General features: G+C 36.3%; 1 protein-coding gene and 1 pseudogene across 2 annotated transcripts in view; one reads left to right on the top strand and one right to left on the bottom strand.

Moving 5' to 3' along the window:
• The window catches only part of KLHL32 (kelch like family member 32), a 175,320-nt gene that overhangs the window by 26,455 nt on the left and 124,837 nt on the right, over nucleotides 1-24,028 (top strand). For both annotated transcript variants that reach the window (XM_011360747.2, XM_023530954.1), the window contains one exon: nucleotides 6,340-6,520. In XM_011360747.2, coding sequence (XP_011359049.1) covers nucleotides 6,340-6,520 — 181 coding nt within the window. The remainder of the gene's footprint in view (nucleotides 1-6,339; nucleotides 6,521-24,028) is intronic.
• Nucleotides 10,043-10,161, bottom strand: LOC111740162 (annotated as a pseudogene).

The following is a 24,028-nucleotide window of genomic DNA, read 5'->3' as shown; positions in this document are numbered from 1 at the left end:
TGCATTCTTCTCAAAATGATATTTTTACTTTAAATCTTCTATCTCTGCTTTTACCAATCAATTCCAGTCTTACCACCATCTGTCCTCCATAGCACCGTCATCTCCATAATGGTCTCTCCTTCTCTACCGTGACAGCAGAGCTCTCCCTTCCCCACCTTCCTCTGTGTTCCGTGGAACTATTATCATCTCTCTCACCGTCCTGATATCATTGAGACCTGCACTCTCCTGAGGCACCGTTTCTCTTGCAGCCCTCTCAAGTGGCGGCATTATAATTTCCTCACATCTCATGCATTTTAGGCATGGGTAGAGAGATTGTTGTCACCTTGGGGAATTTTTTTCTTCTAGATCATTTCTCTTCAAACTGGTTATTTGAGAAAGCAACAACAAAAACAACAAAGACATTTGCTTCTGAAGGTGGTGTTCTTCAACTCTCTCACTCTCGCCTCCTTTCAAATGCAGTCGTTCTTTTTCCTTCTTTTCTTAGCATTTGGCTCCTGGCTTACAGTCTTGTTCTTTATCACAAATCCTCTACAACTTCCCAGTGCCCTCAGTGTTTGCATGGAGAATCTGCCCAACTTTGTGGCCTTGGGTCTTCAAACTGCTTATCTCCAAAGACCTTCTCCCTCCACTGAGCCACCAATTCCTATGGTCACACCTTGCACCTTGCATCCCCAGTAGTTGCTCTGAATCTGAAACCACTAGATAAGCCACAGGACCTCTTCTCCTTCTGGCTTACCTGTTTAGCTACCTCCACTATGCTTGTACTTTGACCTCATTGCAATGTCTCGTCTACTGGTCCTGCTACTTTCTACCCATCCAGCAATCTTTTCTTTCCCTCATTTCCTTTCTTATCCAGTTAAGATTCTACCACTCTTTTAAGTTTTTAATTTATCTTGCTCCCTGAATTTTTGATGCATTTTCCTAACAAAATCTCAACTCAGATGAACCCAGATATTCATGTTTCCATGCTGACATGGTCCACTAAATCTTTAGATGCAACAAGCTGAAAATGCCTATATTTCTGGTCCACTTATTCTCTCTTTCCTGCTACTCAAAGGGCAGTTATTTCCCACAACTGAGCCCAGCCCTGCTTCTGTGTTTTGAATCCTGTCATTCTTATCTTCTCAGCAACCTATGACTATTGATCGTCTCTCAACTGTGTTCTGGAGACACATCTATGCTTCCGTTACCCTTTCTATGGAGATGAGTCACAGATTTTCACCACTAGCCAAGACCTCTTTGTGAGCTCCAGATCCTGCACCATGCCTCCCTTTTCCTCAGGGTTCCAGCCATTAACATTCTGTGTGAGGACATGCTCCCTTCTGTCATGGGATTATAGCACTTGCTGTTCCCCCACCTGGAAAACTCTTCTTTCCACAGCAACTTGTTCTCATCCTTCAGCTCACAGCTCCGGCATTACTTCTTCAGGGTGGCTAGATTATTTGATTAATGTGTAATCACCATGCTAAACTGAATGTTCCACAAGGGCTGCTACCAAGTTTGGTTTATTTACCATTATATCTCCAGGACCTAGCACAGTACCTGGCAAAGGATGAATAAATGTTTGTTGAGTGAATGGATGAAGGAAGGAATGAAATGAAACCGTTCATATATAATTAAGTTCCTTTCTGCATAGTCTTCATTATTTCTTCATCATTCTCCAAGCACGTTGTCTTCTTTACTTATTATTTTAACCACTGCTATTAATAGTTAGCATTCATTTTTAAGTATTTGCAAATTATGAAGTGTTCTATAAAAAATAAAATAAATTTCCATTATGGGGTCTTTCAACAGCCTTCCCACTTAAGTAAATAGGATTGTTTTAATATTAATGGGGTTGTATTTAATTTGCATACAAATATTTTGGCTGTGGAATTAAAGTCTTTAGGGTACTCAATTGATAGTTCATCAATATACTGAAATTGAGACAATCATGAGTAATTCTATTACTATCAGGTGTTTTTTTCCTAGTCTTTTTCTTTATTGTGTAAAGTAGTCTATTTTTTTTTTTAAAAATTAGGCTTTTTATGCTACTTGACTGCTTTTGATAATATAAGTATATAATACCTTATTGGTGGCCTTATTTAAAAACTACAGTATATTTTTATATACCTAAGTACTAGGTAAACATTGATATAGAAACTGACTTGAATTTTTAGATTTGAAATGCAGGATGTTTAAAAACAAAAATGCTGTCTTGGAATTTAAATCTTAAAAAGTGACTGAACTCAGTCAAAATTTCTTCTATGAAAATGAGACCCTGAGAGATTTCTGTGATCAAAAATGTTAACTCTACTAACTGAAAGTATTGATTTGCATTAAAGCAGTGCTTCACTGTGAGTGGGGCATACCATGTTATGAACATCATGCACTGCATTTGATTTTTTAGTTTTCCCCATCAGTTTCAAATTGAAAGTTAAAGACTTGAAGTCATGAATAGCCCTGTTCCCTAAGACATCATTTATTTCTTTCTCTGTTACTGGATACTGACACAAGGCCAATCAAATGGTTGCTCCCTGGCAGAACTAAAAAGCAGTCTGCTGCTCAGGGAGTCTGGAGCCTCTGCTATTGTACCCTCAGAGGCTGGGCCCCATGAGATACTGGCACAGCCATGTTCATCGGCAGCCTGACAGGTGCCTGAAGCTCTTATAGAGTTCAGGTGGAAAGAAATAAGGGACGCATCTCACTGGGAAATTGTACACTGTCCAATAGAACCATAATACAGAGCATATTTATGATTAAACATTTTTAAGTAGTCACATTTTTAAAAAAGACAAAAAGAAACAGGGAAAGTTCATTTTAGCTATATAGTTTAACCCAGTATATCCAAAATATTATTATTTCAGCATGTAATCAATATAAAAATATTAACGAGATATTTTGCATTCTTTTCGTCATACTACATCTGACATCCAGTGCGCATTTTACAATTGCAGCACATCTCAATTTTGTCTGCCCTTATTTCAGTGGTCGGTACTGACAGTGCAGTGGCTGTTATACTGGACAGTGCAGTTCTAGGGGATCTCTCAGAGGAGAGGCAGTTGGCTGGGATTGCCTTAGGGAAGTCAGGTCACACTCTGTACTCACCTGCGAATTTTGAGGTGGGGCATTGCTTTCTTGGAAGACCTTTCCCAGTTTTAGGACAACACTCAAATCTGTTTACCCTTGGGAAATATGCCTCATGTGTTATGGATTTTTGTGTGTGTTTTTTTTTTTTCACTAATTTAGGATGTTTTAGGAATATGATTTTCCTTTCTTCTTTGTTTCCCAAATAATAGAAGAACATTGCTCTAAGTTGGGAGGTTTAGTGTGCTAATTTGATATGTTAGAGATGCCAAGGGGGCTGTTTGCAAGCATATGTCTGCTCCCCATATTAATGTAGACATGGTACAGTATAGTCTTTCATTTACTTCCTCCTGGTTTAAGATTATTGACTTTGAATGGGCCCGCTGCCTTCTAGCTGTGTTCTGTGGCCACATATGCTTTAACATTTAGAGGATTGGGGTTTTTTTTTTTTTTACAGATTTTTATTTAAGAGTGAGTGAGAAGTTACTTTCAGAATTCAGTAATGACTTGTTGATTAATAGGCCTTTATTTCTTGCCAAATGTTGGAGTATTTGTTTCTGTTTTTAAGGATTCCTAACATATTGGTTCCAAAAATGTTTGAAATCTTGTGCCAAGTTTTGCCTTAAATATTTAGCCTGTTGTTTTCTTTAAGCTTGAATATTTCAAGCCCAGCTGAATGATCCTGTGAAATTTTGCAGCATCACAATTGTTTCAGAGCTGAGCCCTTTATTCTTTGCCAGTTTCAGTTTACAGCTGTTCTTTCCCTAGCAAGATTTATTCTCTGTCAATAGATATCTGAAATGCAAATACTGATTCAGTCATAATAAAAGGACATGAATTGTGGCAGTATATTTGGAAAATGAGTAAGGAAACATTTTAAGGCGATTATTTTAATATAGTATTCTGTTCCACTACGCAAAAAATTGCAAAATACATCAAACATTTAAAGTGATATTAAAAGGAAGAAAAGTTATGAGAGTTTCGAATAATTTTCTGAGGTTATAATAAAATCTATTTTCTATTTCAAAAGTTATCTTAGTTACAGTGCTAAGATAAATGTTTTGAAACATGATTTCTTATCATTGTCTCATGTTATTATGTTCTTGTACATTATTTTTAAAAGGCAACCTTGATTTTGAAATTAACTGTGCATAATATAAATATACAATTAACATGGACCTTATGATTTTTCTCATTGCAATCACAGATTTTTGAGATCTTTATAGATTATCAATTTTTTGTTTTGTCATTTTTTTGTTTGTTTGTTTAAGCAGGAGGGTGAATTATGTTATTGTGTTCTTGGTGGTAGGTTCTCAAAGCAACTGATCTTGGACCTTTGGTTTTCTTATATATAAAATAGAGATAATAATAGTACCTGACTTGTAGGATTTGTTATAAATGTTAAATGAATTAATCATTATAAATCACTAAGAATAATTCATGGAACATAGTAAGAGTTTTGTGTTCGTAAAATATATAAAAATATCCTTTTTTAAGGAAAGAGTTTTTAAAAAGTATTTCAAAACATTACTTAGCTGATAGAATATTTCTATTCTGTCCTCCCATTTCTTTAATTGTGCCATGCTAATTAATCTCCATGTTAGGCTTTGCATAGAAATTTGTATTAAAAAGTTATTTATGCTTCTGAATGTGGTTTTCAATTGCTGATGAAGTCTGCTAATAGCTAGAGCCACTACATGAATAGTCGATGACAGTAACCATTTCAAAACTTACTGCTGCATTTCAACTGAAAATAATCCTCCCACCTTCCCACGAGAACTTCCTGTATCATCACCTCCTGTCAAGTTTTTTCATTTTTCTTTCAATAGTTCTGACATTTCTGAGGGTTCCCAGTCAAAAATGTCCAATAAAGCTTGCTGGATGCACACTAGCATTTCACAGGAAGCGTTTGGTTCGCTTTAAGGTGGTGCAATTTGTGCTGAATTGTAATTTACCAGTCAGCTGGCACCATAGACTGGGCAGAGCTCCGTCAAATAAATTAACTCTGCAGTCTAGGCCAGGGGCAAATCCTTGGCCCCCCTGAGTAGTTCTTTCACACTCAGAGGGAGAGATTGGATGCAGAAGTTGTCAGGATTGGAGAGACGATGTTCAGACATCCACGTGATATCTTCATTCAGCTTGGAGAAGAGTCTGCAGGCCTGAAATGGAGGTTGATGGCTTTTGTTCTTGTTCTGGGCATAATTTACAACTGTTGCAACTCATTTGTCTTAGTCCAGTGACAGTTCTGAGATTTTAGAACACTGTGGAGATTTCACAGATCTAAGTTGGAATTGTTCATAGTTGTCTACAAATTCAGTTTGCAGCTTGTGTTTATGACATTACTTTAACATTATAAGAAAATCTGGAGTTTTATCTAGGAATTTTGAAAGGACATGGGAAGAGCATTTTAGAATGGGGTAGGGAATGAGGGGGCAAGTTTCACAATGGGTAAATTTAGCAATTTCAAAAAACAAAACAAAAAATTGTATAGTCATTCATAAACATAGTACAATGACCACATAAAGACATTGAAAGATAAAATATCGATATATTTTACTTGCAGCCTTAAATTTTTTCACTTAAAATGGCATTTCTTTTGATATTCTCCTTGTGGTGTAAACTTGTCCCCAAGTTTAATAATAAGCCACTATGATTTAACTAATTACTTTCTACGTGGAATGGTCACCGGCAGCTGTTTTTTCCTCTAACCAACACTTTCTCAGTTTTGTTTTATTTATTAATGGAGTATTGTGTCTTGTGGGGAGACTTGGTAACTTCCAGTATCTCTGGTGAGTCACGCAGGTCCTGTGGGTTCTGTGCTGGAACAGTGTATGGCAGCGATTATGTTCTGAGTCTGTGCTAACCCCACACAGGTGTAACAAAGCTAGAGAAGGAAACGGAGAGTTAGGGTTGGGGTCACAGAATGGAGAGAGTCACACACAGATGTACACACATCCAGATATGCATTCACTCGAGATGTGCGCATACTGAGGGGACAATAGAGGCCTAGAGACACAGATGGAAACACAAATTCAGAAGGAGAAGCACTAGTAGGAAAGAAAAAGAACCCTGAAGGGGTTAGGAAAAGAGAGAGTTAGAAAAAAGCAGAGCAAGAACATGGTGGAGAGAAAGAAAATGGGGAACTGTATAAGTCCCACTCCTACAGTGTGTTGGAATCCGTATTCACTAGAGGGTGCTGCAGGAGTGAGGTGGCGTAGGGGCAGCCAGTGCGGGTGAGAGGAAGAACACTGACTCGATTGCTCTCATTCATAGTATTCAAGAAATGCTGACAGGCCAGAGGCTCTGCCACTCGGAATCTCACAATGATAGTGTCCTAGCAGCGCTGAATCAACAGAGAAGCGACGGCATCCTCTGCGATGTCACCTTGATTGCTGAGGAACAGAAATTCCATGCTCACAAGGCAGTCCTAGCAGCTTGCAGTGACTATTTTCGGGTAAGTCAAAGTTGTTTGTTTGTTTCTCTTGAGATATCAATAAACAGAAGTAAAGTTTCCTGAAATGTCACACAACTATCAGCCAATTAGATGATAGTCTGTAGAACTGTGAATGTTGGGGTTCTTTCCTGGGCAGAATGAGGTTGGGGCCCTGTTGGGATCCTCCTTTGGCTGGATATCTGATTGTCCCTCCATCTGTAACTTATCCTACCTGCAAGCCAGAAAGTTAGTCTACCAGTTTTACAGATACCAGTAGAAGACATGAGACTCCTAAGTCAGACAGAAGGGACAGTTTGTTACTCACAGCAACAGCAGTATCTGAGTCTCAGCTTATTTGTACATCTTCCCCAAGCCTTAATTCCCACAGGGTGACATGAAGAGGACCAGGTCTCATTACTGCACAGAAAGTGGATTGCATTAGAGGAGAGGATCTTTGACCTTAGAGATCCTGAATCTTTTAAAATGGGTAGAAAACATGTCTGTCCTTTGCTCTGGAGAGAGATGTGATACTGGACAGCAAGCATGCCTACCCTTAGCTCTACAAACAGACATTATCTTCCATGATTAACTGCTCTTTGCTTCAAAGGGAGATACCACTCAGTCATCCAAGGCTATAGAAATATCCTTGAAAAGAGAGTTCAGAGCAAAGTAGTCAGTGCCTCATTCACAATACAGGCAGAGATGCAAGAGACCTATAGAGAATTGTCTCCTAACAACCACATATTCTAACTAGAACTATGTTTGTCTTCCTTGTGTCTTATGCTCTCCCACACTGAAACAGCTGGGAACAGTATCCTGTTTTAGTAATTTGTATTTTTCTCACAAGCCTTATAATGTTGCCTTAGGCTTAGTAAAATGTTCCATAAATATTAAGTGAATGAAGAAATGTTATCTAATTGTCATAGAATTCATGTATATTTTCATTCTTAATATCCTACATTTAAAAATATGCAAATTATTCATGGATTTTTTTTCTGGTGTGATCTGTTCAAATGAATTAAGTACTTTGATGGATTTTTGTACTCTGTGTTGTGCTATCTAGCAGATTATTTTGAATCTAACGTAGTTGTTTTGATTCAGGGAAGGTGGGACTGCAAGAGTGAGGAGAAAGCCCGAGTTTTTATGTCAACTGTTCTTTTACATTGATCTGAGAGTTGGTATTAGCTTTTCTTGATTAAAATATAAATAATGAGCAGTTGAGCTCAAAGCACTGTGACTTCTTGTGATCATCAACATTTAAAAGAAAGGATGAAAACACATTCTTCAGCCAAGTAATAATGATTTTTAAAAGAATTAAAATTAGATTTGGTATCAGTGGTGTGGGCACAACATGGCATTAGTCAAAGGCTGTAACTAAGTCAGACCAGGGGCTTCTTTTCTGAGAGTGAGAAGCAGTGTCGGAAGAAAGAAAGGGAAGGAGCTTAGTCAAATCTCAGTTTGAATACAGCTGCAGAAACTGTATCTGTCTTTGTTTCCCACGGTCTCTGACAAATAGTAAGTGCTATTCTAATCAATATTTGTTGGGTTATTTATCCTCTTCACTATTCTTTGAGCATAGACAAGTCATCTTACTTATGTGAACCTGTGTTTTTTTCATTTGTAAATCGATAATCATAAAGCACACTGCTCAGAATGGCTTGATATAGAGATTTAAATGAGATGAGGTATATAATGCACTAAGTGTTGTGTCTGACCCGCAAGAGACCTTCAGTAAACATTACCTGTTTTGCTCCTTGGACTACTTGTGATTCCTGGTCATGCTCTGCCTGGATGTTTGTGGGAAGAAAGGAGAGTTTGTCTTTAGGCTCACCTAGCTGCAAACTCACTCACCTTTTGATGGGTCAAAATAACTTTTTGGTTCTGTCCTTTCTCATCTTTTCATTTTCTGAATCTGATACGTCCTTCCTTCTTGCTTGGAACATTCTAGTAGCCATCTAACTTTTCTCCTCCTTGAGTTGTCCCTTTGCAAATTATTGTGCAGATGACTGCATAATTACTTTCACTCCCCTCCTCTGATCCTCAGAGCTCCTCACTGCCTGTCTGCCAGACTCCTGTAATGTACCTTCATCCTCATCTTTGTTCTTCCATCACTGTTCTCCAAACACATTCTATTGCATCTGAGGGCCTTTCTACTTCTCAGCCTTACTAGGGGCTGTTTCTTCCACCTGTAACTTCTCATTTTTTTTCTTAATCTACCCAGTTCATCTCCAAGATGTATCACAACCAACAACAGGTGTGAAGTCCTTCACAAAGGCTTCACCCTCTATTATCTCCCTAAATTTATGTGCAAGGCTCCCTTTTTCTGAAATCTTAAAACTATAACTTGTTTCCCTCAAGAAGGTGAAAATCAACAAAATAAAAATGCAGCCTATGGAAAGGGAGGAGATATTTGCAAATCTGGTAAAGAGTTCATGTCCAAAATATGCACAGCTCAATAGCAAAAAAGAAAAAGAAGAAAAAAGGGGGGAAAAAAGAAAACCTAAGTAATCCAATTTAAAAAAATGCGTAGAACTGAATACACATTTTCCCAAAGAAGACATACAGATGGCCAACAGATATATAAAAAGGTCCTCAACATTGCTAATTATCAGGGAAATACAAATCAAAATCACACTCAGATAGTACCTCACACTTGTTAGAATAGCTATTATCAAAGACAGGAAGATAACAGGTGCTGAATAGGATGCTCTTGGGAATGTAGCTTGGTACAGCCACTATGGAGGTGAAATAGTGTGGCGGTTCCTCAGAAAATTAAAAATATAACTGCCATGTGATCCAGCATTTCCACTTCTGGGTATACATCCAAAAGAAATTAAATTAGGATCTCAAGGAGCTATCTACACCCCTGTGTTCACTGCAGCATTATTCATGACGGCCAGGGCATGGGAACAACCCAGCTGTCTGTTGATGGATGAGTGAACAAAGAAGATGTGATGTGTGTGTGTGTGTATGTTTATTTATATATAATGGAATATTATTTACCCATGAGAAAGAAGGAAATACTGACATTTGCAACAATATGGATGAGTTATGAGAGCACTATGCAAAGTGAAATAAGTCAGAGAGAAAAACAAATACTGTATGTTCTCACAGAAGAAGAGAATAGAATGGTAATTGCCAGAGACTGGGGAGTGGGTAATGGATGTTGGCAAAGGGTACAGACTTCCAGTTTTTAAATGATTAAGTTCTGAGGATCTAATGTACAGCATGGTGACTGTAGTTAACAGTACTATATTGTAGGCTTGAAAGTTGCTAAAAGAGTATATCTTAAAATTCTTAACCCCAAACACAAGAAAAATGAGGTGATGGATGTGTTAACTAACCTTATTGTGGCAGTCATTTTGCAATATATACATATATCAGATCATCACATTGTGTACCTTAAACTTACACGTTACATGTCAATTATATCTTAATAAAATCAGAAAGAAAAACTTTTTTTAGGTGAGGCAACCCTTGGTTGGCTTCACTGATTGCAAGGACCTTGTCAGCTTACAATCTCTTATTTTTTTTATTTTTTTACGCCTACAACACCTGGTCTTCCTAGGTGGTCTCCCATCTAAGTACTGACCAGGCCTGACCCTGCTTAGCTTCCGAGATCAGATGGGATCGGGCTTGTTCAGGTTAGCATGGCTGTAGACTAGAAAAAAAATTTTAAGGAAATATTATGTATCATGCGTTATAGCCCCTTTCACCAGTAGCTTCTCTGAGAGAGACTCTGACTAGCTGAGGACTAGTGAAGTTTATCAAACTACTGTTGAATAAAATTGAAGGAGGAAGTGTTGAACCAGTGGTAGCAGGAAAAGTTAGGGGCCTCATATCTAGAGTGTGTATGTGAGAGGGGGGCATGAGTCTGCCTCATACCCTCTGCCATATGGTAGCCCCTCTGACTGTGGGGACACCAAAGTTGCCAGCCCCAGCGTGGGCAGCCCTGGGCTGTGGGCCACTCTGTAGCTCTGGAGGCTGTTGTTTAACATTTGCTATTTCTATCCTAAATCTCCACGAACGCCTACACTTCTGGCCAAGGAAGCAGATGTCTTCACTGCTTAACATAGCTTTGCATATGTGATGGTAAAGTGATTCAAATATAACATTTTGGAAAGTTAAATATTTGAGCACCATTTTCCATTAGAGCTTTCATGTGCTCTGCTTTTGAATGTGCTCTAGTTTTTAGACGTTAATGCCCATGATAAAAAAATATGTTTCATATATTTTTATAATCATCTCTCCAGTTATTATTTGATTAAAATTCCGTAAAAGGCTATTAAATGAGTATATAAGTAGAAGTAATATTTTTTAAATTCAACAAGCATTTGTTACATACCTTCTATTTTCTAGACACAGAGTGAATTCATAGTCTGGTAGGAGATAGATTGAGTGAACAAATAATTGCACTATAGTGTAATTGGTATTAGGAGTTTGGGGCAGTGTTTTGGGGCTTAAACCTTGTTTTTATCTTCTTCCTCTCCTTGGTATTCTCAATCAATAATAACAATAAGCATAACTACTATTAACTGAGTATGTACTGTGCCGTGGGCACTTAGATTCTAAGTGCTTTATGTGTATCAACTCATTTGTCCTCTAAATAAACCTGTAAATTAGGTATTATTATTATTATTATTATCATCATCTCCATTTTAAAAATAAAAGGAGGTCCAAATTTAAATAATTCATACCAGGGGCATGAAGACTTGTTCAGTAAGAGCCAATGAAGGCCTTGCTTCACTGACCTAAGTTAGGAGCAGATGGCTGGATTGACGACGATGTGTGTGAGGCATGGTTTGGAGATGATAGAATGGGTGGGACATAGTAGGTAGAATCCAGATGATGTTGCCATGGATGGAGAGGGAGAAGAAAGACTTAAGAATGAGAGAGGCTCCTGGCTTGAGGGTCAGTGATAGTGGGAGCAGAGGATGCTCACATGCACCATTCTTTTGCGGTATGGAGGGTGTTGGGGAAAAAGCAGCTACGAGTCATTTTGAAGGAAGCTGTGCCATTGAGGGAGCAAGCGAGGAAGACTTAATTTGAGGGCTTTAAGTTCTTTGGAGGGGTGGAGCCAAGGCCTTTTTTTCTTTTCGGATGACTGCATCCCCAATGCAAACTACAGTGCCTGGCACTCCACAAACCTTCAATATTCATTCTCCTCTGTTGCAGTCTGATTGGAACAGTTTCTTGCAGTGCCATGTGTTTGGGGCCTCACCAATCCCCTCCTCAGAATCTCTTCCTAGGAATACCTATTATATGTACTGTCTGTTTAATACATTAGTTTGTCTCAGGAAATGAGAAAGTTTCCCGTGAAGACTTGAAAGTAATAGCACTGCTGACAATTGAAACATAAATGAGATCATTATTGATTTTCTGCTATCTACTATTTGGTGGACTCTTCATTCACAGACTCTTCATTAACATTTCTGATTCTCAGAAATCATGTATGTATAAGACATATTGTGTTTATCACATTAAAGATAAACATCATAACATTGACAGTTATTTTGCTTCCAGCCGCCAAGCCTGCAGCCTCCTGCCTTTATTCCTAGCCTGCTCTTCCGCCTCCATCAATTCTGCGAGCCCCCAATATGCTTCTAGTAAAGCTTTAAAAATAAAATTAAGAATAGAAATGAATGTACTTTGTCAACCATCAAATGTTATATGAATATTAAAGGACTTTTAATAGTTTTTGCCTGCCATTTAGTCACATCTGCCACAGGGTGTGTTCCGAGCAGTCACTGGGCTCAGGGCTGTAATTAGGATTCACTCACTTGTTCTTCAGGAATGTTGTCACACTCTGATTAGTACGGTCCCCCCCCAAATTGAATTTTAGTTGGTGGTAACTTCAACTAATCTCCTTTTCAGAAAAAAAAAGAATAAAAATAATGGCAAAAGAATAAAAAAAGAATAAAAATAATGGCAAATCCTCAATACATATGGTAATTATTTTTAGTGTATCTTTTTAATGTTAGTATTAGCACATAAATATATACTACTGTCCTACATGGCTAAACATTACTGTGCAGTTATTGGTGCATGAATATCACTAAAATTAAATCCCATGATGTTCAATATTTTCCATAGTTGATCTTACACTGTCCTGTCCTGTGATTAATTACTTTGCTTGAGGCCAAACAAGCACTGCTGAGTTCTGTGGCTATTGGCTGTTTATGCTGAAATAGCAGCATTGCTAATTCTTGCATAAATATGCAAGAATAGCTACAAGCTATTGCTACTTCACAAATCAAGATCATTGCACACTGCTATGTTCTTTCCTTTCCCCAGCATTTGTGTTTCATATTGTCAGTCATAGAGGCCTCAGAGTATCATTCTTATAGTTCATTTGAGTTATGCATTATATGGCAAACTGATCATTATTTTCCATCAAATGAATATTTGCTTTAACATTCAATTTTATAAAATCTGTTCATAGAAATAATTAAACAGTAGAGAGATGTCTGTTTGGAATAAAGAGTATGGCTAGTGAAAGATTTTTTTGGCTTTGAAGACCCTGGGGTGAGGGTGCTAAGAAAGTTTAAGAAGACTAAAGGACAGATTAAGAAGAATATGGGAAAGTGATTCAAATGTATGATGTTTTTGAAATGTGTGTTTCCTTTTTTTGTTTGAGTTTTGATAGCAAAATCATCACGGAAATAATTTGTTTGCTGGTTGTAGTTATCTATTTTCACTGTATTTGATTAAGTTTTGAAACAGAATTTGTGACAATAGCAAAAGTTAAAAATCTAATATTAAGACCATTTTATCCGTGCTATATTCTTTTTCTAATGATAAATTTATTTTACTCTATGCAGCTATAAAATAATTTACCTCTAATATTTTTTATTTTAAATATTTTTAAACATATCCATTTTAATTTTCTTAGAATTTATTTAGTTTTAATATTTAATTTGATATTTTTAATACAGTAGCTATTGCTACTTCACAAATCAAGGCGCTTTTTTATTCTTAATGTGGTAAGAACAGATTAACTTCATGGCTGATAGTAATGCCAAATGGTACACATGGTTCACGACTTTTTAATTCTGTCAACATTTACTGAACATTCAGTATATGCAAAAAAGTTTGTGCTGAATGTTGCAAAGCATACAAGAAATATCCCCACTGCAGCTTTTGCACAAGAGGTGAAGGTTGAGACCTCTGCAATATATGAGATTACATGTCGGGAAGGAAAAACAACAACAACAAAAAATGTCTGTGGTTAGAACTTAAAGGATGCCTCCACTCAGGTGACAGAAAAAGAATGAGAAGCTGGCTGAAGGGACAAAAAAGGAAGCATCAAATATATATAAAGGTAACCAGCATGTTCATTCTAATTAAAGCCAGAAAAGAAAAGGGTTTCAAGAGATAGACATATTCTGTAGAAGATTAAGGAAGATGCAAAAAAGTTCACTGTTCTTTAACAATTTGGTTTCAGGAGAGTATGGGAAAGGAAGCCCAAATCTAAGGAATGATACTTAAAAATATTGATCAGTGCCAGTCTAAGAAATGCTTGTTAACTGTCCACACAGATGAGCTACCAAAAGTAAATCAGCCGTATCATGAAACACTGTTAGTCCAACTGGCATTCTTTTACAGAAAGCCTTTCTAAAGGAAGGAATTAGTTCATTTGTGTTCTGGCAGGGATTTCTTACCTTGTCTTGGGTGGGTAAGAAGCAGTTTGAAGACAGCCTACTTTGAGGGACACTAATACAGATGATAACAATGTAGATACAGACACCATTCCATTTTTATTTTTATTTTTTAACTAGCTTTATTGAGATGTAATTGTCATATAACATTGTGGAAGTTTAAGGTATACAATTTGATTATTTGATACTCGTGTATATATAGTAATAATAATATCTACCAAAAAAACCAGTATCCACCCTTTAGGTAGATGTTTTTATTCCTGGTTAAAACACCAGGCTCATGATAGTAACTGACTTGCATAGCTCTAAATATTTTGGTGTAGGCTACCTGGGGGAAGAAATTGGATTTTTTTTCAGTCTCATAGGATCTAGCCTAGTGCCTTGAGTATAATTACTATAATTAATGTTTTTACTAAATGAATTAGTGAATAAATAAGCAGTTTTGAAGGATGGAGAAAACATTGGCCTGGAGTTATCTGGGAGGCTTCTTGGAAGAGGAGGACCTTACCTACACAATATAATTTCCAAGATGGCTTTCCACACTGGGGAAGCATAACAGTAGCCCTGGAGGTGGAGGGCAAGCAGAAGAGATCAGGACAGTTCATTCTGTTTTGTGGCAACCATTATGCCAGTGAGTTATTTATTTGGTCTCATTTAATTCTTAGACCAAACAGATGTAATAGTTATTCCCACTTACATGTAAGAAACTTACACTGAAAGAGGTTGGCCAAGTGTCCTGAAGTGCTGTGGTTAACAAGTTGTGGAGCAGCAGTGCACAGCCAAGGCTGGGAATTCTGAAACCCATGTTTTATCATGTTGTTTTTCACCATGGCACCTGGGTCCCTGCCCCCTTCATGCCATTGGCAGACAAGAGATGTGTCTTGTCATTTCCCCTGAAAGCTAAAGGGGCTAAAGGAACTGCCTGAACCCCTTAAGGCTGGTGTGTACTTGATTTCTTGACATGCTTCTGTAGTATCCTCAGTTGCCTATAGTAATTTCACTTTTAAAAGTTTCACATAAAGAACTTAATTTAAAAAATAAATTAAACGGCTTAAGAGCAAGAAAGAGAATGTATTTTGTACTCTAATAAAGCATCCACATTTTTATAAGAGAATTAGTTATAGAGGCAATACAGTTTTAGACTGAGACCAATCTGTTTCTTAACAGCTTTATTTAAATATTGTCTGGCTGCGTATGTCCTTGTCAGGTGGCTTAGTATCCCTAAGTTTTATTTTCTCCAATTATAAAAGTAGGTGAATTGTCACTTACTTCATGGGGTTGATATGGAAATTAAATAAGATAATAAAATAAAATAATAAGATAAGACAATAAATGTGCAAACTAAGGTTCTGGATACTAAATTGATGGTTTACTAGTATTGAGAATGGTTTTTATTTTCCAAGCAGAGGAAAGTAGAATTTTGGTTTTTAAACCAAAATTTTGTTAGAAAGCAACATTATTTTAAAACTACTCAGCAAAGATAATTTTTGCCAATTTAGTCTGTATTTTAGATTTTATTGTTTCTTTTATTTTGAAATGATTTTTACCAAGGCTGTACTTTTGAGACCTAAATCTTTAATCTTTGAACATGATCCAAGCTCTCCAGGCACTCAAAATTCTCTTTACTGTTACTTCTTTAAAGTTAACTGGCCATGTCATTGCTTCCACCTTAATTTACAATCCAGCATTATTGTAAAAGTAATTTCAAATGTTTAGAAAGTTGTTTATGGAATTTAAAAGAATGTGAGGGAGTTATTCTTTTGTTTTATACTTAATGAAAGGGGAATTTGTATGTGTCTTGTTGTATGTGTTACCTTATTGTTTTGAACTGATTTTGTTTTCCACTTAAATCCCTATTTGATGGAAGTGGAATGAGATCTTGATGGACAGTAGAAAGGAAGGCTGCCTATATTTCATGCTCACACCTATCCAAAACATCATACCATCATATGATTTCATATTTAAGAGCGGTTTTAAAAGTGCATAAGGGACTTCTGGACCTTGGTCTTAGTGTCTTAAGAATGTATACAGAGGTTAGAGTTTTGAGGTAATTTGCATTCTTTCATGAGTTTTGATACCAGCTATGGGGACTGAAGAGTGTAGTCAGTCAGGGGGCCTCCCACAGAGGCTGCTGTGTCTCCAGCTCACAGAAGTGAGAACTTCTTTTTGATTCCGTACAGACGAAGACAAAATAAACAAATTGAGATGGCCTAAACAAGCTACTGATTTTTTCCCCTAGACTTTTGGGAAAGAAAAGGATTGGGCACTGGTTTAAAAAAAAAAAAAAAAGAAATTGAGCATAGGGGAAAATATTTATAGGACACCCTATGTCGTGCTCCTAGTGCATTGAAGATCATCAATAAATGAAAGATAATGGAAGCAATGATATCAGCAGCAGAACAGGTAGAGAGGTAAGGGCAGTGATTGCAGAAGCAGTGGTGGTAGGTTCTGGGAGGGCTGGTGGACAGGGCTGATTGGTGTTAGAAGAGTCAGGTCTTGTACATACGCCTGTTCTTCCCTCATCCTTCTCATCCTCGCCAAATACTCAGCCCTGAGTAAATATTGGTAGAGCAAATATTTTTTGAAATGTATGAACATTATTCAAATCATCACAAATATTTTAGAAATATTCTATACAGTGCTTCCTTCCCCTAAATTATTTCTGATGATATATCATCCTGTTATCTTCGATATAGAAGAATTTATCCCTCATCTTTCCTCAATTTTGGTGTGCATGAGTGAAGAAAGAACTGCAAAAGTCTTTTCCTAAACAAAAAATTTCTGTTAATGTCCTGGTGTGTATTATATTTTGCTTCTAATGTTGAAAAAAAGATCCAAGTGACCTCAAACGTTGCCACTTAGGGAAGGAAATAGCAATTATTTTTAGATTTGATAGAAGTAATTTAGAAGAATGAGATACATTTCTATAGTGCTTATGAGGCTTTTTTCTTTCTTTTTCTTCTAAGCAGCAAAACAGACATTAGTTTCACTAAGCCTTTTAGATAACAAGTTAGAAGTTTTGAATGGCAGGGTTCCTATTCTTCACTGGAGATTTTCCAACAAGGCAACACAAATGTTTATGAATGTGTGGAGGTATTTTCTGGACCTTTACTCTTATACCTGATATATTCTAAGTCTGCTTATAACAGGATTCTATTTCTAGCCAGTAACCAAGAAATTCCCAGTGGAGCGTTGTTGTATCAGGGGGCGGGGGTGGAAGGAGGGATGCATTTGGACACTGCGTTTATCATGTATGCCATGATTTCATTGCTATGTGTTCATCTTTTGTCTAGCCAAGTTCATATTAAATTCAATTAGGTCAGTATTTGAGGACTTACAATACAATTTTTGTTTTGTAGAAAGGTAGACATAGTCTTCTTTGAAAACTGCAAAAGTTGGTTGCTGAAAATAATGTGAACCATACCTTCATATTGTAGGCAAAAGTCAGTTTCAAGAAGCTTTGTGTAAATAACCTAGGAGAAAAAATGAACTATGTCTTAATAGTTGGAATGAGAGAAGCTAATAGTGATGACAATTATTATTTTATTTTATTTTATCTATTAACAAATTTGTTCTTTCTCTTTATTTATTCATTCATTTTTTTCTTTCTTCCTTCCTTCCTCCCTTCCTTTCTTCCTTTCTTCTTTTCTCTCTCTCTCTCTCTCTCTCTCTCTCTCTCTCTCTTTCTTTCTTTCTTTCTTTCTTTCTTCCTTCTTTCTTCATACATTTTTCCCCCTTCTTCTTCTCCTCTGGTAACCACTAGTCCATTGGTGATGACAATTAATAATCACAAAATATATGTGTGGTGGGAACAAATCTCAAGGCTATAATAAAAAAAAATCTGTGCCTTTTTACATAATGAATTTTTTAAAAGTCACTTTAAAAGGGCAAAGAAAACTCTTAATTAGAAAAATGTTGACTTCCTTTGCCATAAACTTTAAAAACTATAAATTCTTCTAAAACCTCAACCCACTTAAGTATGAAAAATATATATATTTTAGAGTAGTCTTTCATCTTGAATTAAAATTAAGCATCAGGATCATTGCAGACTAATCCTCTAGTTATATAAATTTTAAAATAAATTATTTGAAACTTTTTAGTGGAAAAGAATATTAATAGTACAAGGACTGACCATAAAATGAATAGATCCCTTACTAAGGAAATGATGGTTGTTATTCAAGCTGCACAGTATGAACATGAAAGGTGAGATAAATTGCCATTCATTTAACATTTTCTATATTTGTTTATTAGCCTCAATACTCTGTGTATTCACATTTCTTATCTTCATTTAATATTCCAGTAACTTTTAGATGTAGCTGTTACAACTTTACGTTTGAGGAAATTGAGCTTACTCAACATGGAATAATTTAAGATCACACAACTGCTGACACCAGAGTCCAAACTCCAGCCTGAGTCCACGTGCCTTCAATCCCTCTAAATTTTCCATAAAACAAAGTTGTGTGGACCTCAGAGAACTTTCTATTTGAGGTTGCCATTAGCTATGAGCATTGTGGTAGGCAGAATAATGGCCCTGAAGATGTCTACATCCTAATCCCTGGAGCCTGTGAATGTTCCCTTACATGACAAAGGGGCTCTGCAGGTATGATGAAGTTAAGGACCTGGGGGTGAGAGATTATCCTAGATTATACAGCTGGGCCCAATGTAATCACAAGGATCCCTAAAAGATGGAAGAGGGAGTGAGAAGTCAGAGAAGATGTGACAATGGAAGCAGAGATTGGAGTGATGTGATTGCTAGCTTTGAAGGAATGGGCCAGGAGCCCAGGGATGCTGCAGCCTCTAGATGCTGGAAAAGACAAAGAAAGAGATTCTTCCCAGAGCCTTCAGAAGGACCACAGCCCTGCTGACATCTTGGTGTTAGCCCAGTGAAACCCTTTTCAAACTTCTGACCTCCAAAACTGTAAGATAATAGATGTGTGTTGATGTAGGCCACTAAGTTTGTGGTAATTTATCATGCTATAATAGGAAACTAATATAAGCACCTTAATGATAGCAAGGTGAAGTGAACTTTCTCAGGATGTGTGTGTGTGTGTGTGTGTGTGTGTGTGAATTTTCAGTTGTGGTTTTGCTTACTGTCATTTCTGTAGCCCTGACTTCGTAGGTGCCACTTGATCATGTTGGCATGTTGGTAAATGAAACCGGATTGTAGGTCTCAGATATGAGAGGCAATTAAACAATCTATAGGGACCATCATACAAGAAGTAATCGAGTTCCTTTATCTCAAAGCAAAATATCAGAAGAATCAGGTAGATTTGACATATTGGTATAGAAAACAATTATTGTTATGGTTATTATTATTTTTCCCTGTTGCTTCCTCAGCACCATAATTCAAAAGGAGTCCCTTTTTAATGTGTCAGCTTTGCCTTGTAAATTAAAAGAGATCACTGTGCCTTCAAATGGTACATGGCCAGTGAGTTTTGTAACCTAAAACAGTGGAAATCCCAGTGTAATTTTGTGGGAAAAGGATACTTATCTCCATATCCTTTAAAATGAAATATGGTAAGTGCTTTTAAAGTAAACTTAACATTTTCTTGTGGGGAATAACCTTCCTGGTACTTTATGAGAAAAAGAACCGTGAAGTTATGTTTTATAGTAAAAGATACCTATTTTAATAGTGTATTGCAGCAGTTTACTATCAAGAAAACACACTGAACTAGTGTTAGGTGATCTTTTTGGGGTTTGCTAGAATCTATTCTCTATTGTTAACTTGCCACATTATCTTAGTAAAATTACTTCAGTTTTCTTGCCTTAATTTCTTTGTTTATAAAATGGGGATAATATAGTACCTGCTCTGTTATCTCATTTAAAAAATATACTAACAGAATATAAATGGCAGTGATTATAAAAGAATAAAAATATCTACAGCAATGCTGGTTAGTATTTTCATTATGAATAAGAAGTTTCCTGACACACACGCATGTGCGCTCATACATGCACACGTCAGATCTAACAGGGAAAGATCCAGTAAGGCCTTTTGGTTCTGTGGAAGGATAAAGTAGCATTTAGTAAACAGTGTAAGTGTTTATTAAGAAGTTATTCAATTTTTTTATATAAGTTCCACAACTACCTTCAATCAGAATGTATATTAATTTTTCAGTATTACTGGAACTGAAATGTTTATCATCAACTGAGACAAAGGAAGGAAACAGAAAACTGTGGGAATTAAGCCAATTTTGCAACTTGCTGTGACTTATCGAATTAGATTATTTCTCCTTTTGTCACAGACAGTTTTTGTCAAAATGGATAAAGAGTTATTTTATAAATTTGTTGACATAAAGTTTAAAAATGTGAAAAATTAATGTAAGTGCAGTGGTCTCTCACGTGGGTGTCTGTGTACCCTTGAGTGTACAGATGAGCCCTGGGGATGTGGGAGAAAATTTACTATCTCTAAATTTTTCTGTCAATTTTACTTCTGCTTTGGGGTTTATGATATACATAAAAGATTGGTATATAATATGTGTATACAATTTATAAATATATAAATATTAGGGCTACTGCTCCAAATGTATAAACGATGTTTGTACAATCAAAAATTTGGATTGGACTACAATAGCACAGATTGTAATATTGAACGTTCTAGCTTTTTTGTGTACTAAGAAAGATTGTAGTGAGACATGAATTTGGGTTGAAGCTTTTTTAACATTCCCAGAAACCAAAACCAAAGCTAAAGGAAATGATTGACCATGACAATTAAGTTGAAAAGTTATTCAACTCCAGAGGAAAGAAACCTCCATTCTGTAGATGACTAACTCACTTCTACATGTAAGCATCATCAGGGCAGAGATTTTTGTCTCTTATTCACTATGAAATCTGCAGCACTTCTAACAGAGCATTGCATATAGTAGGCACTCAACTAATAGTTATTGAGTCAAGATATGAATTTGCCAGTGTTCATGTTCAAGAAGCAACATGCCATTTTGCTTATAGTTGCAGCAGAGCCATGGAAGCACATTCTAAAAGAGCCCGAGGTAGAGATGTTTTTATATGAATTTACTCATTTTTCTCTTCTTGGATAACTGTAGGTGCTGAGTGCATCTCTCATTGTACTCTCTTCGAATTTCTACATGTTTTTTTTTTTTTCCTGATTTGCTATCTGGCTATTTGTGGATTTTTTTATGTATTTGTCTATTTATTCTGTACCATTCCTTCTTTTTTCATTTTTCTTTTATCTTTTTTAACTGATCTTCCTCTTAAAAGTCTCTCTCTAAACAATAAACATATATTTTGGCTTTATATTGATTAGATTTTGAAGTACATGTTGATAATTTATAAAGTGGACAAATGGAACATATTTTTATTTTTCTCAGTCAAAACCTCAAATATTAAAATAATTTTAATAATATGGGCTTTTGGATATTACTTTTGAGTAGGAAAAATGTCTTTTTACCTTTATTCTTTCAACTATCTTAATGTATAAGAAACAGTCTTCACACTTAATTCCCATAAAAATACTTAGATTCATTTTTTCATCTTCATACTTTTAATATAGTTAAATATTGCTCTTCAGGGTGACTGGACAATAGTTAAAATTTTAGTTAAGAAAAATGTATCCTTTTTAGATCATTGTGTTTAGATTATTGTACACATATAATACAATAAGAGTAAAACTAACATAATAAAGCATGAAGTTTGATGAGGTAAAGTGTAGATATATGATTCATCATATATAATGCTAATACTATTCCGATGAAATGTAGTCTTTTTCGAGATTTAGAAATCATTTTATGTTTTCCCTGCCTTAGGATGGCCAATATATATTTCAGTTTTCATTTATGTTGCCATGGAAAAAAGGAGTAAACAGGCTTTCTAGTTTTGGGGTTCTAAATAAATAGGACTTGGCTTTCATTATAGTGAAATCATATGTTGTTGTAAGCAGTCTATCAAGGATTTCAAATGAAAATTAAAGGGCAATGCAAACATAGCAAAGTCAACTTGGAAGACTGAAGATGTAATTGTCAAGAAGTAAGTAAAATTATAAGTCCTGTGTTTTAGAAGATAAAACAACAGAGAAGTGGGTGGAGAATGATTATATACTTGGGTGCTGATATATTAGCGTATAGAATTATAAAGCAAGAAGAAAGTTAATTAGAAAATTTCATCTAGGATTATAAATGACTTCATGGGAACTACTAAGGTTTGAAGGAAAAGACTTTACGGACCCATTTGACAAATTCTGAGTGCCTACTACTGTGAGCCAGGTAGTCTGCATATTGTCATTAAATCCATGCAGCAGTTTTCTTGCAGGTGCCTTCATTTTGTGCTCATGAAAACTGAGGCTTAGGGAGGTAAAGTAACCTGGACTATGTCATATAAGGAATAAGGAACTCTTATTTATTAAACTCCAAAGTCTAAGTTCTCAACCTGGTGCTCACCTGCCTCCTGCTGTGCTGAATGGCTCAGTATCAGAGTAAAGGTGGGAACGGCATCTAGTTCTTAAAGTGGACATGACTAGAATTGGGGGAGCAAATTAACATTTCATTTTACAGATCAAAAGAAGAGAATCCTGAGTGTGTCCTGATAGATTATGCCATGCAGTATGTTTGGCACTTAGGGGATTAACAAGCAGAGGCAAGCTGGTTGTCTCTAAAAGATTTTACTTGAACTCAGAGACAGGTGGCAAAGCTAATTCCAACTGGATGTTTCTGAATTTCCAGGGTTCTCATCCAAGGTTTAGGCCAGCAGAGGGAATGCCCTATCATTGGGAGAGTAGCTGGTCTGCTTACCTATGGGTTGCATTCCATCCTGGAGAGGGGCTGATGGAACAAATAATGCCAGACACAAAAGAGAAGGCTGGAACTCATGCAAGGATTAGCTGGACAGGAGCAGGGAGTATAGAGAAATGAATTCTGCTATGCAAAGGGGCCAGCATTTTCTATTCTTGAAGTAGTGATAGACCAAATAGTTCGGGAAGGCATAGAAAGAAGAGTGTGGCAGAGATGGCCAGCTAATCCCCAAAGATGTCTGCTCTCTTTCTGCAGTTGTCGCTTAGCTGTATCTGCTCAGCCAGGGACATCATTTCTCAATACTCTTTGAATTTAGGTAGGGCCATATGACTAGTTTTTGCTAAGAGAGTATGAATAGAAAGTATGAGTTACTTATAGGATGAAGTGGTTATGAACAGATGTGCCTGTTCCATAGTCTCTTTTCCCATCTATAAGCCAAGTGGAAAGGATCCAGAGAAGAGCAGAACTCCAGGGTGAAAGGAGCCTGGGCCCTAAATGACCATGTGGATGGTGGCCAATTAGGAATGCACAGTGAGCTGCGTTATGAGTGAGTGAAAAGGTGAAAATTTGGTTTTATCTGTTATAAAACTACCTGAGATTATAATGTCACATTACTTTAATTAATGCAGAATCATCAACAGACTCAACACTGGATGAAACTGTGAGTGTGGAAAATGGTTATTGATATAATCAGTATAATTAATAATTTTTCATTGATATATATGACCAAGGGAAAAAAGGAAAAAAAAAACACATGAAGAATAACACTATAAGATGGCAGAAATTAGACCAAATATTTTAGTAATTACAATATATCTGAAATGTTCAAAGTCATCCATTGAAAGGCACACTATATCTGAAATGTTCAAAGTCATCCATTGAATTCAGATTGATTAAAAATATAAATCTAAGTATATTTTATTTATAAGAAACATACCACAGATAATATATTAGTTAGATACTAACAAAGAATGTGTAATGATATTAATATGTCACAAACTAGAATTCAGAATGAACAGAATTAGAAGGGACAGAAGTGACGTTCTGTAGTAATCTATCAAGAAGTTAATAGTTATGAACCTATATCCATTTTAAAAAGCTTCAGAATATTTTAGGAAAACAATAGGATC

Source organism: Pteropus vampyrus, unplaced genomic scaffold, assembly GCF_000151845.1.
Source record: "Pteropus vampyrus isolate Shadow unplaced genomic scaffold, Pvam_2.0 Scaffold58, whole genome shotgun sequence".
Lineage (NCBI taxonomy): Eukaryota > Metazoa > Chordata > Mammalia > Chiroptera > Pteropodidae > Pteropus > Pteropus vampyrus.
This window is presented reverse-complemented; position numbering and strand designations above follow the sequence as displayed.